General features: G+C 38.2%; 1 protein-coding gene across 6 annotated transcripts in view; it reads left to right on the top strand.

Moving 5' to 3' along the window:
- The window catches only part of Epha6 (EPH receptor A6), a 955,104-nt gene that overhangs the window by 160,588 nt on the left and 773,733 nt on the right, over positions 1 to 20,783 (top strand). For all 6 annotated transcript variants that reach the window (XM_060370600.1, XM_060370599.1, XM_060370601.1 and 3 more), the window contains one exon: positions 19,720 to 20,383. In XM_060370600.1, coding sequence (XP_060226583.1) covers positions 19,720 to 20,383 — 664 coding nt within the window. The remainder of the gene's footprint in view (positions 1 to 19,719; positions 20,384 to 20,783) is intronic.

The raw sequence follows: 20,783 nt of genomic DNA, 5'->3' as shown, positions 1-20,783 counted from the left end.
GATGGGTGTAAGGTGAAATCTCAGGGCTGGTTTGATTTGCATCTTCCTGATGACTAGGGATGTTAAGCATTTCTTTCAGTGTTTCTCTGCCAATCGATATTCCTCTATTGAGAATTCTCTGTTTAGCTCTGTACCCCATTTTTTAATTGGGTTACTTGATTTTTTGCTGTTTAACCTCTTGAGTTATTCATATATTCTGGATATTAGCCCTCTGTCAGATACAGGGTTGGTGAAGATCCTTTCCCAGTCTGTAGGCTTTCATTTTGCTATTCAGAGGGCAGTTGACAGACTTTACCCAACAAGGTATTGAAGGAGATTCTGAGACTCATATCCAAACCATAGGCAGCATGCAGGGAATCTTATGAAAGAGGGGATAGGAACTCCACAAGGAGAGCAACAGAACCAAAAAATTCTGGGCACAGGGGTCTTTTCTGAGATGGATACTCCAACCAAGGACCATGCATGGAGATAACCTAGAACTCCTCCTCAGATGTAGTCAGTGGCAGCTCAGTCTCTAAGTGGGTTCCCTAGTAATGGGAGTAGGAACTGTTTGTGACATGAACTCAGTGGCTGGCTCTTTGATCACCTCCCCCTGATGGGGAGCAGCCTTACCAGGTCACATAGGAAAACAATGCAGTCAATCCTGATGAGACCTGATAAACTATGGTCAGATGGAAGGGAAGGAGCACCTCCCCTATCAGTGGACTTGGGAAGGGGCATAGGAGGAGATGAGAAAGGGAGGGTAGGAATGGGAGGGGATAAGGGAGGAGGCTACAGCTAGGATACAAAGTGAATAAACTATAATTTGTAAAAATATAATAAATTTTTAAAAAGTGAAAAAAGTAAACTTTTTCACCATGGAAATATATGTACTTATATATGTGTGTGTATATCTATCTATCTATCTATCTATCTATCTATCTATCTATCTATCTATATGTATGTATATATATATATATATATCAGCTGAAATGCATGCCCTTTTATTATTTGCTTACTTAGGAAATATGAAATATTTTTATTGATTTAATTGTAAACTTTAAATTGTATTTGTATGATACACATTCCTGGTAAAAACTAACATTAACAAATATAGAAATAAGTATTTAAAATATTTAAAATAGCTCATTTTATTGTACTACCTCGTCAGAATGTTGTATTAATAAGAAGTATGTATGACAATATGTAGTTTTTGTTATGATTAACTAAAGCATAGCTAAGTACGTTGGTTCAATACAATTTATTTCTGAGCAAAAAGATTTATGTGTCTAACATGACCTTAAACTACGTGTGATGCATCATAGGGCTTTTTATTTCTGTGCTCAGGGTGGTGTGAGGAACACTCTGTAAAATGCAATGTGCTATATTTAAAGGGGTATACAAGGCATTAAATAACATCATCGCTTTTTTTTTAAACAAATATATTTTAGTGGTTTCTTTTCCTCACTTTCCTCTACTACACTTCTCTCCTCCTCTCTGTTAGTAACCCCCACATGTCTCCTTTCCACTTCCATGTCACATATACCCTCTGCCACCCCCACCCTCCTTCAGCATCTCGTTTCACCCTTTCTTGGCCTCCTTTCTGTTTTTCTGTGTATACAGCCAAAGCTATATATATATATATATATATATATATATATATATATATGAGAATATGTGGTTTTTTTCTGAGTTTGGTTCATGTCACTAATTTTTGCTGTTCTCATTTCATGCAAATTCAATAATTTTATTTTCTACAGCCATAAAAATATAATATACCACATTTTCATTGTCTATTTACCTGTTGATATAGAATGATTCCAATTTCTTACTGTTGTTAGTAGAGTAGAAATACAAAGATGAATGTATTAGTATTCCATGCTTTGTCATCTGTACTTCACACTTGGAATAATTTCCAAAATTTACAAAGAACAGTGAAAATCAAACATATAAAAAAAAAACTGCCAATTTTTGTAGGCTTAGATTTTTCATCAAACCTACTTTATTTACCTCCCTTCCAACCCCCAATCTTAGATAGGAGATTAGTAGGGAAAAGGGTTCTAGACCTCGCTTATCCACTTGCTGCTGATTAGGGTCAATGGGTCTTTCTGGGACTATCCAACTCAGTTGTCTGGACACCAGAAGTCCAGGCCAAAGGCCAGAACCAAGCAGCACCATGAATCAGCAGGACAAGTCAGCAAAGCCGTAAGACTCATTTGGAACCACCCTCACCCCTGAGAGAAGTTTCTGGAACATTTCTCTCTGTGAAGTCAAGTGTCAAAGCAAGAAGATAGGCACAGCAATGTTGATCCAAAAACCAATGCCTCACTGTGCATGGGCCTCTATAGATCTCCTCTCCTCAGAGTCCACCCACGGATGTTCTAGCCCGGCCAAAGTGAGGCACACAGCAAAACATCAGGTGCCCTCTCACAAGCCAAACTCCAGCAGAACATCACCTGCCCAGCTTGCAGCAAAACATCACGTGACAAAACTGTGTCTTCAAAGAAACCAGAAGTTTCCACTTCAAATTAATCAATGTGCTAATTAAATTGAAGGATAATTTTCAAACAAGAAATGCAAGAGGCCACTAAGTATTTTTAAATTTTCAAGCATGCCTAGCTATAAACGAAGTGCAAATAAAAACTATTTGAAGTCATTAAAGTAGAGCAATTTTTTTTTTGTAGAATTCTGATATGAAGCAGGCTATTGTCAAAAAAAAATTCTGATTAAAATGTGGTCCTAACTTAATAAGTTCAATTGAATTAAGTTCTAAATCACTTTGAAGAATAGTGAAGTACTTTAAGGATTTGTGAAGGATTAAACAATTATGAACTAAACTATAGCCCAAGAAGATATGTTGAAAATCATTTTCTTTTCCTAAAGCAGTGTTAGCAATTTTTATTTTACACATTACAGGCTTATGAAGATAAAACCAAAACCCTCCTCAATATATAATATATAATGGCTGTTCTGATTGCACTGATGTCTCAACAGCCACAACATGTTGAGTCACACAGTAACTGTTAAAAATCAAGATACATTGATAGGGAGTCATTAAGATGGCTCAGTGAGTAGATTGATGACCTAGCTTTTATCCCAGGGACATAAATTTTTGGAAGGAAGAATCAACTCCAGCTAGCTGTCTTCTGAGCTGCAAACCTATCCTATGGCACTAGCACACACACACACACACACATGCACATACATGTGTAATCACACACAGTGTTTTAAAAGGTACATATTGGTCTATATTTACAAGACCATTTCAGCAGTTATGATTTTTTTTCTGTTCAAAAATGATGTTTTAATTTTTTATTATCATTTATTACAACTTACTCAATTTGTATCTAGGCTGTGACCTCCTCCCTTGTCTCCTCCCAATCCCACCCTCCCTCCCTCTTCTTCTCCTATGGCCTTCCCCTAGCTCACTTATAGGGGAGGTCCTCCTCCCTTTCTATCTGACCCTAGCCTGTCAGGTCTCATGAGGACTGGTTACATTGTCTTCCTCTGTAGTCTGGCAAGGCTGCATTTCCCCCCCACCACCACCACCAGGGGGAAGTGATCAGAGAGCCTGCCACTGAGTTCGTGCCAGAGAAAACCACTGCTCCCCTTACTAGGGACCCCACTTGGAGACTGAGTCTAAGGGCTACATCTGAGCAGGGGTTTTAGGTCCTCTCTGTGCATTGTCCTTGGTTGAGGTGTCATTCTCTTCACGGTCCCCAGGGCTCCATTTTTTGACTCTGTTAGTCTCCTTTTGGAGCTTCTGTCCCCTCCAGGTCTTTCTGTCTCCCCCTTCTTTCATAAAAGTCCATGCCCTCTGCCCAAAGTTTGGCTATGAGTCCCAGCCTCTGCTTCAATACCTCGATCAGTAGAGTCTTTCAGAGGTCCTCTGTGGTAGGCTCCTGTCCTGTTCTCTGTGTTCTGCTTCCAATGTCATTCACTGCCCTTTGTGCTTACGATATTTCTGATTCCTCCTTTGGGTTCATTTCTGATCCTTACAGAGAACGAAGTGTCTGAATCAGGGCTGCAATCTCTCTGCAGTCTCGGATGTCTCTCATTCTCTGTATGCTGATCAGTAATGAATCTCTGGTTTGGTTGCCATCTACTGCAAGAAGAAAGTCTCAGGTGAAGGTTGAAAGATGCACTGTTCTGTGCATACAGGGACAAGCCACTTGTAGCGAGTTTACTATATCCACTGACCACAGTGGATTCTCATAGTATTATCTAGCCTTACAGCAGTGTCAGGGGTTGTAGTAAATATAAAAAAAAAAAAAATGAGCTGTTGGGCTATATTATATTTATCATTAGCATTAAGACTGTCATGGCAGTATTATTTAACCTGCTATCACAAATAATAATACACAGACTCCTGTTAGATTTTATAATTGCCTTATTTACCTGGTGGGAGTGGCAGACATTTTACCTACCCTGTCTCAATAATCTCACCATCCATCTCCTAGCCCCCACCCAATGCCATCCACCTTAGGCTTCCATATCTGGTCACCTTCCATCCATAATCCCATGGTACTTGTTTGTATTTTTCATCTTGGCCATTTCACGCCGTTATTGGAGTCCTTCTTCCCAGCTCACATGGTTTTTCTCCACGCTAACCATCATGGCATTCTCATTCCTCCTCTCTTCCCATCTGTTTGTCTCCCTTGTTTTTTTGTCCTCTCCCAGCCTTAGAACCTTATCCACACCTACCCATTCTGCCCTGTCCAGGTATAGACCATTTAATCAGCCAATCAGGTAGGTTTACAAAACAAGGTTAGTTGTAACCAGATCTTGAGGGCCAGTAACACAAATCAGACCAACCTCCAACAGTCAGGTATGGTCTTTATCTTGTAGAGTAGGCTTTTAATATAATCAAAAAATGTTTGGTTAATCCCATAATATTTGTGTCATTATTGAATCAGTGATATCAGTGAATCAGTATAAATTATAAGGCCAGACATTATGTTAATTCTCAGGTTCACAGCTGAGTAAAATTCATGATTGCCTTTTCTTCTAGTAGCATGCACAATACTTTGCAGCACTAGGAAAAATAGCCAATATCAACGACTTTTAGAGTTCATCACCAGTTTCATGTTCTATCACTCAAGTGTCTGGGGTCTTCAGCAATATTTTCCATTAAATTCTGGAAAGTAATCAAGAGCAATGATAATAGCCTGTAATTTGGCGGATTTATGGGATCCCATTGGCCAACAATTACAAAAGAGGTAATTGATATTTGATACTGGAGCTTTCATTTCCTAGCAAGCTGTGTCAATTTAAAGACATTGTCCACCTGTTCCCCTGTACTAAGGTGACTCCATTTAATCTCTTTTTATATGTGTGTAAGTACAGAATTTAGAAAGCTTCTACAGCAGCAGGTTTCTAGTGGCCTTTTATCAAAAGGCCTTTAGTGTGAAAAATAAAATAAAGATAACTAGAATTTCATTTATGTTTTGACATTCATTATTAAATCTGTCCTTTATTTTGTTGTTGTAGAATAGAAAAAATTTAAAATAGATATCTGAATATTGTCCACTAACTTGATATATATTTCTGTTTACTGAACAGCAGAAATGAATGTCTTCAAATAGACTTAGAGAATTATCGAATAGTACATATTTTATTTTAAAACACATATTATTATTATTATTATTTACAATTTATTTGCTTTGTATCAAAGTTGTAGCCCCCTCCCTCATTTCGTCCCAGTCCCACCCTTCCTCCATCTCCCTCCCCTCTCCCTGTTCTCTAGTCGACTGATTTGGTGGGTGCTAAGGATGCCCCAAGGTCTTATGCATACTGGAGAGTGCTACATGGCCAGCCAGCAAACAGTTTTTAGTACTCTTCAATACTTTCTTCTTCAATAGTCATTTTCTTCTGCAGTGGGTAGAGAATATGATATCCTCAAGAGACTTTATGTCCCCACTTGCATTGACATGAACAATTTGAATATTCATTTACTTCACATTTGATGTTTTCAATAATTAAAAATTCACAATTTGCTATACTTAAACCAAAAGCATTTTTAGTTAAAATAGAAAATTAATCAATCTGAGCTATTAACTTCATAAGTCTTTAGCACTAAGATAGATGATCCAGATGGATCTGTAATAGTCCTTCTAAATTAAAGTAATTCTCTAAAAAAGAATACCTCCTAGGTTTCTTAGATATTAAAATGCTTTCTTACTTCACTCAGCTGAAGAAGAAATTCATTCTGAATACCACTTTCTCCCTCTTCTTCACTCCACTTCAAACACACAGACAGACCTGTATGTAAACACAAAGGCCAAGGCAGAATTATAAATCTAGATTTGTATACAAAAGGTGTTATTTTCTAGTGTGATACCCAGTATATAACCTGACATGCCCAGGCTTGAGCTAAGTCCTTTGAGCTATCTGTGATCAATTGTCCTTCTGTAATCTTCAGAATAATATCAGCACCTATGAGAGGGCTTAAGCTTACATATTTCTCAGTCATGGGTTGCATTTTGAATCCTGACCCAAAACACTGTCAAAGTCTGATTATTAGAAACAATCAGAAATTGTCATTTTAGTGATTATTTAGTGACTCCTTTTATATCCAAAGAGAATAAGAATTGACTCTTTTCCTATAATTATATTTCTTTTGAATGGGGACACAAAGACCAATATAATTCAATTCCTATTCTTACAAAGTGCACATCCTACTTAATTTACTTATTAAATTTAAATCCATCATAATGGCAAGAATCACTTCCCAAATATGTTTTTATTGTATATTTTATTTATAATATAATATTGTTAAAAATCCCAGTCTCTGTTTTTATTAATTGTTGTTACATGCATATATATATATATATATATATATATGTATATATATATTCCTAAATGTAATCTACTCGGTCTGTGTGCTCGATAATCTTATGTCAGCTTGACATACAAACGAGTTATCTGAAAGGAGGAAATATTACTTAATAAATTGCCTGAAAAAGGTCTGTCTCTAAGGCATTTTCTTAATTAGTGATAGGGTTGGGCCCAACCCTTTGTGGGTTGTTGCATCCCTGGTTTGCTGGTCCTGGGTTCTATAAGAGAGCACGGTGAGCAAACCAGGAGGAACAGTCTGGTAAGCAGCACCCCTCCATGTCCTCTGTGTCAGCCCCTTCCTGCAGGTTCCTGTTCTGTTTGAGTTCCTGTCCTGATTTCCTTTGATGATAAACACTAATATGGAAATGTTAGCCAAATAAACTGTTCCCTTCTCAACTTGCATTTTGGTCATGGTGTTTCATCACAGCAATAAGAACCCTAAGAGAGTCTTTATAATGTTACTTTTATGTGTGTTTCAGGGCTGATCATGCTGGATAACTGGTGTGTATTCTCTTCCTTGGATAAGACTATTTTTCATGCTTTCAGAATTCCTTACTGTTCTTTGTGTATGTTTGCAGCCTTGTGTGTTTTCCTCAACATCTGTGTTAGCATGTCTACTGTTGTCCTTGTTCAGGTCATGTTTAGGCAGCCATGTCAGTTCAACTTTAAGGCTGTAACTTCTGACATTACTAGGAGACATTACTAGTCTCCCAGCAAAATCTCTGATTCTCTGGTTCTTAAACCTTTCTGTCTTATCTTCTGCGCTATTCTATGAGACATGGATTTAGGAATTGTTTGGGAGATGTGTCTATTGGAACGGACTCTAATTCAGGATTTTGATTTGTTTTGATTTTCTTTATTGGTCTTGGTTTCAAAGAGATGGTTCCTGTATTATGAGTGAGGACTACGTTTATCAGTGGGTGAAAGCACAAATACTTAGAGTATATTTAGAGATGACACTAGTTTATTAAAATAGTGGTTATAGATTTTCTCCAAGATCCACAATTTTCTTGCCTGGAGTAGTTGGCAAGGTTTCTAGTACCAGGCATTATTCTTGTTTTTCTTCAAAAGACTCTCAAAACATGGGGAGGTCCTATTGCTTTTGGTTGCACATCCACATGTGGAAGTAGGTCCCTATTTTGAAGACATCATATATTTCAGATGCATATATATATATATATATATATATATATATATATATATTAATGGTAACCAACAACCATTTATTGGACTTAAGAACCTCCAAATAATAGGGAGATAATCCAAATACTTTTAACAATATTGATTCACTGTGTGTATTTCCTGGTAGAGGAGTTGTTTTGCTTTTATAAACTCAGGTGAATCAATTACTTTCTTTAGGTCAGTTTTCTCAGTCACAATACAAGGAAAGTAGGCTTTGTTATATATGACAAAAATGAATCAATATAAATATGTGGTTTTTTCTGTACTTTCTATGTTTGGCAAGTCTTATGAAACCTGTAGGTTTTTGTGTATTTTGTGTATTTTACTATAAGGTATTTGTGTATTTTACTATAAGACAAGGCAATTAAGATCAGTGTTTGCCATTTTCCTAAAGTAATAATCCTCTAAATATTCTAAGGTGGTACTTGCAACATTTTATTAACAGGGTAAGCAAAAACCTTAAGTTTAGATTTTGACATAGAGAAGATGGACTCTATAGAGAAGTTTTAATCTTTATGAATATTTGACAGGCTTTAAATGGGATAATCCTTCACTACTAAGAGACAGTGTCTTCACTGCTGTAATAGTCAGGTGGACTGACATCAGAATTCCAAGAAAATAATAAATTTATTCAGAGAGTTTGGTCTCAGCTGCAGTTGTCAAGATGCACCACTGAATTTGTACCTTTTTCATTAAATATCTTTGTAGTTGTAATAAAAAAGTTTTATGTTTGCCTGAAGTAAAATAGAAATGCATCTTCAGTGGCTACATTTTGCTTCTTGTTTTATCCTCTGAAACTAGCTATCATTTAAATGCAGAGTCTTCACTTTTTGCTGCAAAAACAGATTTATGTTATTAACTACATGCCTAGTAGCAGAATTCAGGGCACTAATTTTCTAAGTTTATATCAATGTATTGACTCAAAGTGAATATTTAAGTGGTTCTGGGGAAAATATTATATTAGAATATGAAGAACCTTTAAGAAGCATTTTTTCCATAAAAAATATTAGATGCAGTACAAAGCTACAGAATATCCAGTACACAGCTACAGAATAAGCTGCCTGTGTAAAACCAGTGACTGTAGCTCATTTGGCTTGTGCAAACAAAGGAGAATGTTTGGAGAAAATGAGTTTTATCTCATTTTAACCAGTCAAGGCTTCTCTCCATTCTCAGACATTCTTTTCCTTAAAATTCAGTTGAAGATTTTCTTCCTCAGGCTCTCTTCCCTACTTAGGATTAGCTACTTGACCAGAATTAATTGTGATCCACATACTACAAAAACAAAACAAACAAACAAACAAAAAAACCACTTGGGAATAAATTTTGTAGAGAACTTAATGAGAAATCATTGATTTATCATATGCTTTTGTTCCTTTGTTGTATCTTTACAATTTGTTCTAGACAATTTAAAGGAGTATTTTGTTTGGAGGAGTTGTATCAGCTCAGTAATGATTTGTTATAGTCTGTTTCTCTGATTTTTACTCCTTCATCACTAGCAAGTGTTGATAAAACAAACAAACAAACAAAAAAATTCTACATATATTACACTTCCTTTTAGTATACATCTGTGGTTTGTTACAAAAAAAGGTAGAGACAAATGAAGAGTCTAATAATTTTAATATTGAAGTAAACAGAAGAGTAGCCAGTTATTTTTTAAACTTTTTATTAATTTCTCATGAATCTCACTTCAGGCACACATCAATCCCACTCATCTTCCTGTTCCTTCATATCTACCCTGTTCCCTTGAAACCCCCTCCAATAAAACAAACAAAAATCTCATTGGGGAAGCTGCAGTATGTCGCAGTGTCTCATGCAATATACAGTTTCGCCCAACCAGCTTTACTTGCAAATGTTCATTGTAACGAGTCATTGGTCTGTTTGGAAGCCTCTGGCTTCTGCTAGAGTATCAGTACTAGATTTTCATCAGGACTCCTCTTGGTTATCCTGTTGCTACTCTGTGTCATGGAGAACCTGCACCTTTGGCCTGCAGGACAAGTCCCTTCCTATGCTCCAGCAGTCACAGATGGGGGAGATTTGGGGATGGGCCAACTCAGAGCCCTGGATGTTGGCCTGGGTGGCAGCTGAGTGGATCTGCACGCCATCTCTCCTGCACTCACACCGCTAGGGTGAGCTCTTCAGCAACAATCCCAGCTAGCTCACCCAATTCCTCAGCCAGCAGGGGCTGGGGTCAGCTCTCCCACTTTCAGGCCTTCTGAGCTGGTTTGCATGTACCCATGTCAGCCACCAGCGCCAGCTCTGTGGTACTGCCCAAGTGAATTGTGGGCGCTTACCCCGAAGCGCTGCAGCTGGCAAGGGGCGGGGCCAACTCGTCAGCTTTTATGACCACCCAATCAGCTCTTCTGCCTGCCTCCTGCCCACACCATCTTATGTAGATGAGGGCCGGGGCCAGCTTTCTCACCTTCACACCCTTGGGGCCATGCCAGTTATGATTATGATTATGATTATGATTATGATTATGATTGTGATTACGATTATTAAGCAGAGAAAGGGGAAACAGGTTCTATAGTGCATACAGTAAGCACTGCAAGTTCTATTTAGTTCATGGACAGAGGTACAACAAAACTCTTATCTCTAACTTCTTCATTCCCCAGTCCTATTAAACCTCTTCCACTTCTGTTCTCTATATTTGCGTATGTGGTATCAGATATATATATATATATATATATATATATATATATATATATATATATATATATATTCATTTATAGGGTATGTGATTACCTTTTTGCTTTCCATTTAATGATAATTAAAATTATTATTGACAGTGTTCCAAGAAGCCATTTTCGCGCAGGTACATAGCATATTTTGAGCCTAGCAACAACTTTACTGCTTGCTCTCTCATCAGTCCAGGCATCCTCGCAGCTGTATAGGGTCTTGATGAATCTGCAGTGTGGCTTCCCTGTAGCTGATCTTTTATTTTGCTGTATGCTTTATAGTCATCGGGATTTATGATTTACCTTAGAAAATATTAATTTTTCTAACTAGCTTTCCACCAGTCTATTCTATTTTCAGAACAGACTTTCTGCTTTTGTCTTAAATGTAAAATATGTATCTCGATAAACACTTATATTCCTGTTCGATTCTAAAGATTTCAAAATGAAAAAGCATAAATTTGAGTAATTCCTGTTAGTACTTTGAATGCATGGGTCAGTTTCCCTCCATATTATCAGAACATTCTTTGCCTAGAAAGGCTATTTGATTGCCTATTCTAGTCTCTGAGGAAAGAAAGCAATTTGAATCCTTAGTGACTGCCGGTTGCTTTGGGAATTGCTTTTCTTGTTCTAGCCTTCTATGCCTAAAAGGAATTCAGCTTTTTGGCCTACTTTATTCTGTTTGTTATGGAAATAAAACATCATATGTGGGTGTGGATGTTTTTAAAGGAACTTGCAGGCATAAGAGGACTAAAGATTGCTCAGAGTTCTGTATATCGCCCATCACTTTTAGCAAATATGCTCTTCAAAAGGGACTGTGGAGACATCATTAGTGGAGAAATATTCACACATGAAAGAAGGCTCTAAAATAAAAACATGCAAATTCTGGGAAAATTTAACCTTGTATCATATGTTTGTAGCAGGTAAAATGGGTTATCCAGCTTTAAAACAAACACATAACCTGATTTTCTGAAGTTAAACATTTACATATGCACGAATTAGGTAATTGTACAAAAACCACTGGATGAAAATAACAGAACCTTTTATGAATTCTGCTGTTAAGCTGCTCAGTCCTGTCAGCCGCTTGCTTTTTTGTAACTGGTACTGAAATAAAACACTTCTATTCTTTCATGTCGTGCTTTCATTTTTTGCTCTATAATATTATTAACTATTTAACAATGTCATTAAAATGTGTTTGAGCATATTCACCTTACCATTTTTATAGAAGACTTACAATATATAAATAATAATAATAATAACAGTTCACGAAAACATAATATCACAAGTTCTCAGCAAGGCAAAACAGGACTCCTGTATTCTTCCATGGAAAAGAATGTCCGTAAGATCCATCTTTTCATGTCAGAAATAATTCTTGTCCCCCTTACTAGGGAACCCACTTGGATACTGAGCTACCATGGGCTATGTCCAAGCAAGGGTTCTAGGTTATATCCATACATGGTCCTTGGTTGGAGAATCAGTCTCATGAAAGAACCTTATGCCCAGATATATTTGGTCCCTGTGGGGCTCCTGTTCCCTCTAGGTCATACTAACTCTCCCTTCTTTCATATGGTTCCCTGCACTCTGCCGAAGGTTTGGTTATGAGTTTCAGCATCTGCTTGTTACACTGCTAGACAGAGTCTTTCAGAGGCCCTCTGAGGTAGGTTCCTCAATGACTGGCTCACTGAGCCCCCACCCCCCACCCCAAGGAGGAGCAGCCTTGGTAGGCCACAGATAAGGACATTGTAGCCAGTCCCAGTCCTGAAGATACCTGATAAGCTAGGGTTAGATGGAAGGGGAGGAGAACCTCCCCTATCAGTGGACTCTGAAGGGGGCAGGGAGGAAATGAGGGAGGGAAGGAGGGAGGGGACATCGCGAGGGAAAGAGGGAGGGGGCTACAGCTGGGATACAAGTGAATGACCTGAGATTAAAATAAAAAAAATAAAAATAAAGATCCATCTTTTCCTTTGTCCTATGTGAATAGAACAGACAATTTCTTTTTGTCTCATGACAGTTTCATCAGGTGTTATTGTTTGGATTGAGAAGTAGATATGAAAATTACTTATGCTGAAGGAAAGTTTCTTGGTCCAACACTGCCAATGAAAACTTTGTCTAAACAAGAATTAATTGTCCTTGATAAGTTGCTTCAGAAAGAACACTGAAAGCTACACGGGGCTATTTTGAGAATGTCATTCTGGATATAATACAATGGAGTTGATGCGTCCATAGGAACATGAACGAGAATTGAATGGGAATACATGGAAGGAAGTTTACCAAGTTCATGAATCTCAGAGAGGTTTGTCTGCTGGCTTTCCCCATTGTGTGTGTGTGTGTGTGTGTGTGTGTGTGTGTGTGTGTGTGTGTGTTCCAGAAAGCGAGATTGAGAGAAACAGAGAGAGAGAAGGTGAGAGAGAGAGTGGTGCACGTGTGTCTCGGTGTGTAGCCCAGGCTGTCCTGAAAAGTACTATATAGCCCACCACAGAAAAATGTAAGGAAGACTTGGGTTTTTTTTTGCAGCAGCTTCATAGGTTTAACTTCATCCTAATGGGGAAGATGTGGTGGAACACGGTGGTTCAAGCCACGGCAGACAGGAAGTAGAAAAAGCAGCAAGGGAGCAGAATAAGGATCACACCTCGGGGATGGACTCCTCATGTTTCATATCCTCCCAATAATGTTATCACATCATATTGCCATCAAGGAATTAACCACTCATTAGGCAGAGTTCTCATGGCCTTCTCAACTTGGGATTTGCCCTCCTGGGCACACTGAGAGATGTGCTTTATTAATCCCTTCAGTGTTCCTTCATCCATCCAAGTTAACAGAAGCAATCACACTATGCAAAGGAAATATTTAGGGCTGTGAAATACATGCCAAAAGCAGTCATTTGCTCTCTGTAAGAACTACCCGACCTTTAGGAATTCAACATAATTGTTTTTGTAACTTCTGACATTTTTACTAGTTCTATAAGAATTTCATACAATATGCTTTGGTGATTTTCAAAACCCAGTTATTCCCACATAATCCCCTCTCCCCCACCCACCTAATTTTGTCTGTTTTTAACCAATTAAATCAAACTGTGCTGCCCAAATATACTTGAATGTGTGGTCTTTCATTGGGGCTGTTACATTCTAGGTGTTACATTCTTACAAAAAATGTCTCTCTCTTTCCAGCAGCTAACTATAGGCAGTGGAGGCTGTAAATGTTTGCTCAACTCCCATTCCATGCTCGCAGTTGGTCTGGTTTGACATTGCATGGATTTTATGATTGTGTTTTCTGAACACTGCATTCATGTGTTCAGGTGCCCTGCTGTGTCCAGAGGACACTGTTTCCTTGCATTTATCAACTGTGATTTGAGCCCATAGTCTTTCTAACCCCATCTTTGGCAATGATTCCTGAGACTTGGGAGAAGGGACTATATGTTCCATGAATGCTGAATATGTTCCACTTAGAGCTGAGCTCAGTCTCCATTGCACAAAAATATCAAACATCAAAGATTAAAGAACAGAAAGCTAGGAGACTTTGTTCTGGTACTTGGACAGTTTAAAGTTTGAAAATTACTTTATTGGTTTAAAAATATCTGTCTTACCATGTTGGATTGATGTCACCAACAACAAAGACTGAGTATTTAAATAGCTTCTTCAAGGTCATTATCTTCAAGATGATCTTGAAGGATATGAGATAAAGAATCTTTTGGGCTATAACTGATTCTTACTTATCCAAAACATTTCACGGATCAAGTTTCTAAACATTTTATCCATCACTTTGTTAGTCAATACATCCATTCCTTGAAGTTAAGAAAGTTGCAATAAAAAGACCACAGGTGAGATTAGGCTCTCTCTTTTACTTATTCTAACTGTAAAAGCCAAAATAAGCCAAACTTTCTTCCCTGGTAAACAATTATCTTTTGTTTTAGCTTGATGAGTTCATTCGGTGTTATATTGTCACAAACTGTTACATAATATGTAATAATTCTACAGAATCTATTTATATGGAGCAAGTCTTAGACTGGGTCCAAGTTCCTTTTCATTTGGCCACATAACATATCATACAGCATGGCATGAGTGTGTTGAGTTGCTTACCCCAAGGCATTCAGGAGGCCAAAAGAGAGAGAGGAAGGGTCATGGATCTGTTCAACTCTTTCATGGTCCCCAGTGAACTAACTTTATTTTTGCAAGATACCACTTAAAGTTTCCATCACCTCCCAGTGTTGAGGGAGAATAGGAGAAAACTTTCTATTTTTTAATTTTTATTATTTTTTTTACAATTTATACATTTCATATCCTAATTATAGTCCCCTCCCTCATTAAGAAGGAAAGCTTTAAGCAAAGACAACTTTGGGAAACATTCCAAGTCTAGACCATAGTATTCCATACAGGACTAAGAATAGTTTTTTTCAGTGACAGTGCTGTGAAAAGCAAGTGAAAAAGATATGCAAGTTAATGGCAGGTTTGATATATACTGTACCTTGTAATATTTGTAGTTATTAATGCAAACAATTCATTCAAAAATAAGTTATGTGTTTGTTTTAAAACAAAATGGGCACTTTAATCTACTGAATATATATGGTATGGAACTAATGTTGTCTAAAAGTATGTAAATATAGCTAACCTTTATATATTAATCTATTCATTCTCTGCCTTACTAAATGTTTATTTTTTGCCTTTCCTCATTTTCTTTTCATGTGTGTGTTCCAGAAAGAGAGATTGAGAGAAATTGACAGAGAGAAGAGGAGAGAGAGAGTGTGTGTGTCTGTATTTGTGTCTCGGTGTGATCATGTTCCTATGAGGATTGCTGAAGGACTTTGGAACTGTGACCAAAGAAATCCATTGAGTGTTTAAAGCTTAGTGAGCTGTTCTGTGCTGGATGGAAGATAAGAATGTTTAGAGAAATGCAGAGGATGGAGGCTTGTGAAGTTCCAGGGGAAAGTTTGAGAATCACTCAAAGACTCTATCAGGGCACTTACATGTTTTAAGTTAAGGAACTATGGTTCTGGTTAGCTAGAGGTAAAGAATCAGCTGTGATTAAAAAGAAATCAGAGTCCCTGAGGTAAAACCTTTGCTTTGCTGGGATGATTGATGCTGGTCGGCTGAAGCTAAGAAATGAGCAGTGATTAAAAAGAAACCAGCATCACTGATGTGAAATCTTTTAGGAAATGCTTCCTCAGAACCAACATACAGAAGTTGTGTTACAGAGGTAGCAAAGATTGTACCTCCTGCTGGCAGCTGATCTAGGAAGCAGAATAGTCACCCAGGTGTTACTGCTTTTGAAGGCATGAAAGTGTTATGGAGAGCAGCTGGGGCTTGGGACTGTATGACATGCCTGGGGGTCCTGAAGAGAGCCTAGGAGATGCTACTGTGAAGATGCAGCCAAGTTGGCATAACTTACCGAACATTGTGGAGATTTCAGTGCTGGGAGTTGACCACCAAGAACAGCAGTGGTGGAACCAAGCTATGTGTGCTGCAGAGGGAAGAGCCAGAAAAGCGACTAAAACACTTTCAGGGAACCAAGAAGCTCATGAGTGGATACCAGGCATTGGATATTGAGTTATTAACACAGTTGAAGTTTGGTTTGGTTTTGTTCAGATTGTGATTATGCCCCGGATCTTCCCTCTTGGAGCAAGAAAATATTTAAATTTATAGGAGCCTACAGTTGAGAGACTTTGAGTTTTAAAAGAGATTTTTGGTTTTAAAAGAGATTGAATTTTTAAAGTCTTTAAAATTGTAAGATCGTAAAATTTTAAGTTTGGGAATATTTTATGTTGTGATAGCAATATTGATGTGTAATCTTGGTGATGAACAAGAAAGGAAAAGTTTTGACCTAACAGTGATGTGTTTGTGTGTCAAGCTGACAAAGGGTCGGTTGTTCTGAATAATTTTTATGTTAAATTGGCACAAGCTAAAATCATCAAAGAGGAGGGAACCTCAATTAAGGAGTTGCTTCCACCCACAAGGAGACCAACAAAACTAAAAGATCTGAGCCCATGGGGTCCTGCAGAGACAGAGGCACCAACATAGGACCGTGCATGGCAAGGACCTAGATCCCCTGTTCAGATGTGGCCTGTTGGCAGCTCAGTCTCCATGTGGATCACTGAGTGAGGGGAGCAGGGGCTGCCTCTATTGTGAACTCAGTTGACTGTTCTTTGATCACTGGCCCTTGTTGATGCAATCCTGCCATGCCAGGGAGGAAGAGGATCCAAACAGTCCTGATGAGACCTAACAAGAAATAGGTGGATGGCAATAGTAGAGAACACCCCATTTCCGTGGACCAGGGGAAAAGGATGAAGAGAAGAGGGAGGGAGGGACTGGGGAAGCTGAGGGAGGGGCCATCAACTGGATATATAATAAACAAATTGTGAAGAAAAAATAAAAATTAAAAAACATGTTTAAAAAGTCATTTCCAATGCAAATCAAAACAACCCTGAGATTTCACCTTACACCCATCAGAATGGCTAAGATCAAAAACTCAAGTGACAACACATGCTGGAGAGGATGTGGAGAAAGGAGAACCCTCCTCTATTGCTGGTGGGAATGTAAACTTGAACAACCACTTTGGAAATCAATCTGGCACCTTCTCAGACAATTAGAAATAGCGCTTCCTCAAGATCCAGCTATTCCACTCCTAGGCATATATCCAAAAGATGCTCAAGTACACAACAAGGACAGTTGCTATTATTTGTAATAGCCAGAAGCTGGAAACAATCCAGATGCCCCTCAACTGAGGAATGGATACAGAAATTGTGGTATATTTACACAATGGAATATTACCTAGCAATTAAAAACATGGAAATCATGAAATTTGCAGGTACATGGTGGGAACTGGAAAAGATCATCCTGAGTGAGGTATCCCAGAAGCAGAAAGACACAGAGGGTATATATTCACTTATAAGTGGATATTAGACATATAATCTAGGATATGTCTGTACCTACTAAAATCTTTACACCTAAATAAACTAATCAAGAAGGAGGACTCTGGCTAAAATGCTCAATCCCATTCAGAAAGGCAAAGAGGATGGACATCAGAAGAAGGAAAAAACAGTGAAGAGGACAGGTGTCTGCCACAGAGGGACTCTGAAAGGCTCTACCATGCAAACTATCAAAGCAGATGCTGAGACTTATGGTCAACGTTTGGGCAGAGTGCAGGGAAGCTTATGAAAGAAGTAAGAAATATTAAGATCTGGAGAGGACAGGAGCTCCATAAGGAAAGCAACAGAATCTAAAAATCTGGGCACAGGGATCTTTTTCTGAGACTGATACTCCAACCAAGGATCATTCATGGAGATAACCTAGAACCCCTGCACAGATGTAGCCCATGGCAGTTTAGTGTCCAAGTGGGTTCCATAGTAATGGGAACAGGGATTGTCTCTGACATGAACTGATTGACCTGCTCTTTGGTCACTTCCCCATGAGGGGGGAGCAGCTTTACCAGGCCACAGAGGAAGACAATGCAGCCACTCCTGATGAGACCTGATAGACTAGGATCAGAAGGAAGGAGAGGAAGACCTCCCCTATCAGTGGACTTGGGGAGGGGCATGTGTTGAGAAAGGGGAGGTAGGGTGAAATTGGGAGGGAAGGAGGGAAGGTTCTACAGGTGGGATACAAAGTGAATAAAGTGTAAGTAATTTAAAAAATGTTTCCATAAGATTGAGCTATAGATAAGTCTGTAGGGTCTTTTCTTAATTAGTGATTGATGGGGTGCTGGCAACAGCTCATTGTGGGCAGCTTTATCCCTGGGTTTGTGGTCTTAGGTTCTATAAGAAAGTAGGCTGAGCAAGCCAGTAAGCAACATTCTTCCACTGCATCTAGGTTCCTACCTTGACTGAGTTCCCATCCTCATTGCCTTTAATAATAAACTATTACCTGGAACTTTGGAAGAAATAAACCCTTTTCATTCCTCCCCAAGCTGTTTTGGTCATGGTGTTAATAACACCAAATCCAGTACAAACTGAAATAGCCCTCATGAAGACAGAGAAATTATTTGGTTCTTTTTTCTGTCTTTTTTATTCCACTCCTTGGGGTTTCTGTGGATTATTCAAAATGTTGATGCTGGCATAATGACAGTCTGGTTGGCTATTTGATTGAGGGTCTCTTTGTTCAATAATTGTTAATTATAGACTCAAACCATTATATACCGAACTTGTTCAGCCTGCTTTCTTGTAAAAATCAGTAACATAATTTCACAATGGAATGGGCCCTCCCATATCAATCACTAATTTAGAAAGCCTGATCTTTTGGCGGCATTTTCCAAGTTTGGGTTTCTACCCTTCAGTGACTGTATCTTGAGTAAAGTTGACAGATAACTAGTTAGCACAGAGTTTATTCTAATCTATCTCAGAGTGACCATAGAAGCACTTAATTTCATATTGGTTAATATATCTCACTTTTTGGCAAATCACATATAACGATAGATTGGGAAAGCTCTGAGTACTTTTCATGGGTCTGATGATTTTGATCAGATAATATGTATTCTAATTTATATTCTTTTAGTAAGATAAGGAATATTTTTATTTTCATTCTTTTTGCGTTTTTGTGCCTCTGTGTACATGTATGCACTAGAATTCAGATGCTCATGGAAACCAAAAAAAGCTCTCAAGCCACCTACATAATAGAGTTATAGGTGGTTGTGAGCTGCCTGGTGTGGGTGATGGGAACCAGTCTTGGGTCCTCTCAAGATCAGTGTATTTTCTTAGTTGCTGTGACATCTTTCTAGTTCTCTCCCTAGATCTATCATTACCTCTCTAGATGTATTTTAAAAATGCATACAGCTTCAAACAATCCTATGAGACAAGTAATACTACTTATTCAGTTTTACAGTTGAGGAAATGGAGGATGTTAAAACTGCTTTGATCATGTAGTTAAAGGAGAATGAAAGATCCCAGGAGAGTGGGTTCCATACTCTCAACCAAAGGTTCATGACTAAATGCTTTGTTGCTTTTGTGCAGTTTCATTACATAATTTTTACTCATCTTTCTTTTTACTAAAGCATTCTTGAGCAATCATTTCTGTCAACAGCTGTGGTTTTATGATCATTTCGTTCTTTTCCTTTTTTTTTGCAGTGGGATGCCATTACTGAAATGGATGAACACAACAGGCCCATACATACATACCAGGTATGCAATGTCATGGAACCAAACCAGAACAACTGGCTTCGTACTAACTGGATCTCTCGTGATGCTGCGCAGAAAATATATGTGGAAATGAAGTTCACACTGAGGGATTGTAACAGCATCCCATGGGTCTTGGGAACTTGTAAAGAAACATTTAATCTGTATTATATAGAATCGGATGAATCCCATGGGGCTAAATTCAAACCAAGCCAGTATATAAAGATCGACACGATTGCTGCTGATGAGAGTTTTACTCAGATGGATTTGGGTGATCGCATCCTTAAACTCAACACGGAAATTCGTGAGGTGGGGCCTATAGAAAGGAAAGGGTTTTACTTGGCTTTTCAAGACATCGGAGCATGTATTGCCCTGGTCTCAGTCCGTGTTTTCTACAAAAAATGCCCCTTCACTGTTCGGAACTTGGCCATGTTTCCTGATACCATCCCAAGGGTTGACTCTTCCTCTTTGGTTGAAGTGCGGGGTTCATGTGTGAAGAGTGCAGAAGAACGGGATACTCCTAAACTCTACTGTGGAGCTGACGGTGACTGGCTGGTCCCTCTTGGAAGGTGTATTTGCAGTACAGGGTATGAAGAAATCGAGGGCTCTTGCCATGGTAAGGTGCAAAAATACAGATGATGTATCTTGTACTTTAACTTGTTTCTCAAAAGAAGTTCATAAATGTGCTTCATGATACTCTGTTGTTGAAGTAATTGATTTCTATTAACTATAAACAAACATTTGATATGTTGCTTCTCTTTAATACGGAAAAGCTATTTTTCTTTCATTTAAACGCTATGAATTCTTGGGTTGTTATCATTTTTATAGAGGAAAACGACTTCAGCCTCAGTGGATTATTGACCTTTGCTGGTACTAAGTAAAAGGTTCACCTACATTGGATTTTTAGTTTTAGTAAGGTTATTTTTAATGTAATTGTTAAGAAATAATAGCATTGCAAAGTACAATTTAAATTTAAAACTATAGCTTTCTCCTTAGTATGATATGAAATAACTTGC

This window comes from Meriones unguiculatus, chromosome 17 (genome assembly GCF_030254825.1).
Source record: "Meriones unguiculatus strain TT.TT164.6M chromosome 17, Bangor_MerUng_6.1, whole genome shotgun sequence".
In the NCBI taxonomy this organism is placed as follows: Eukaryota; Metazoa; Chordata; class Mammalia; order Rodentia; family Muridae; genus Meriones; species Meriones unguiculatus.
The sequence above is the reverse complement of the archived record's forward strand: the minus strand, read 5'-3'. Positions and strand labels throughout refer to the sequence as shown.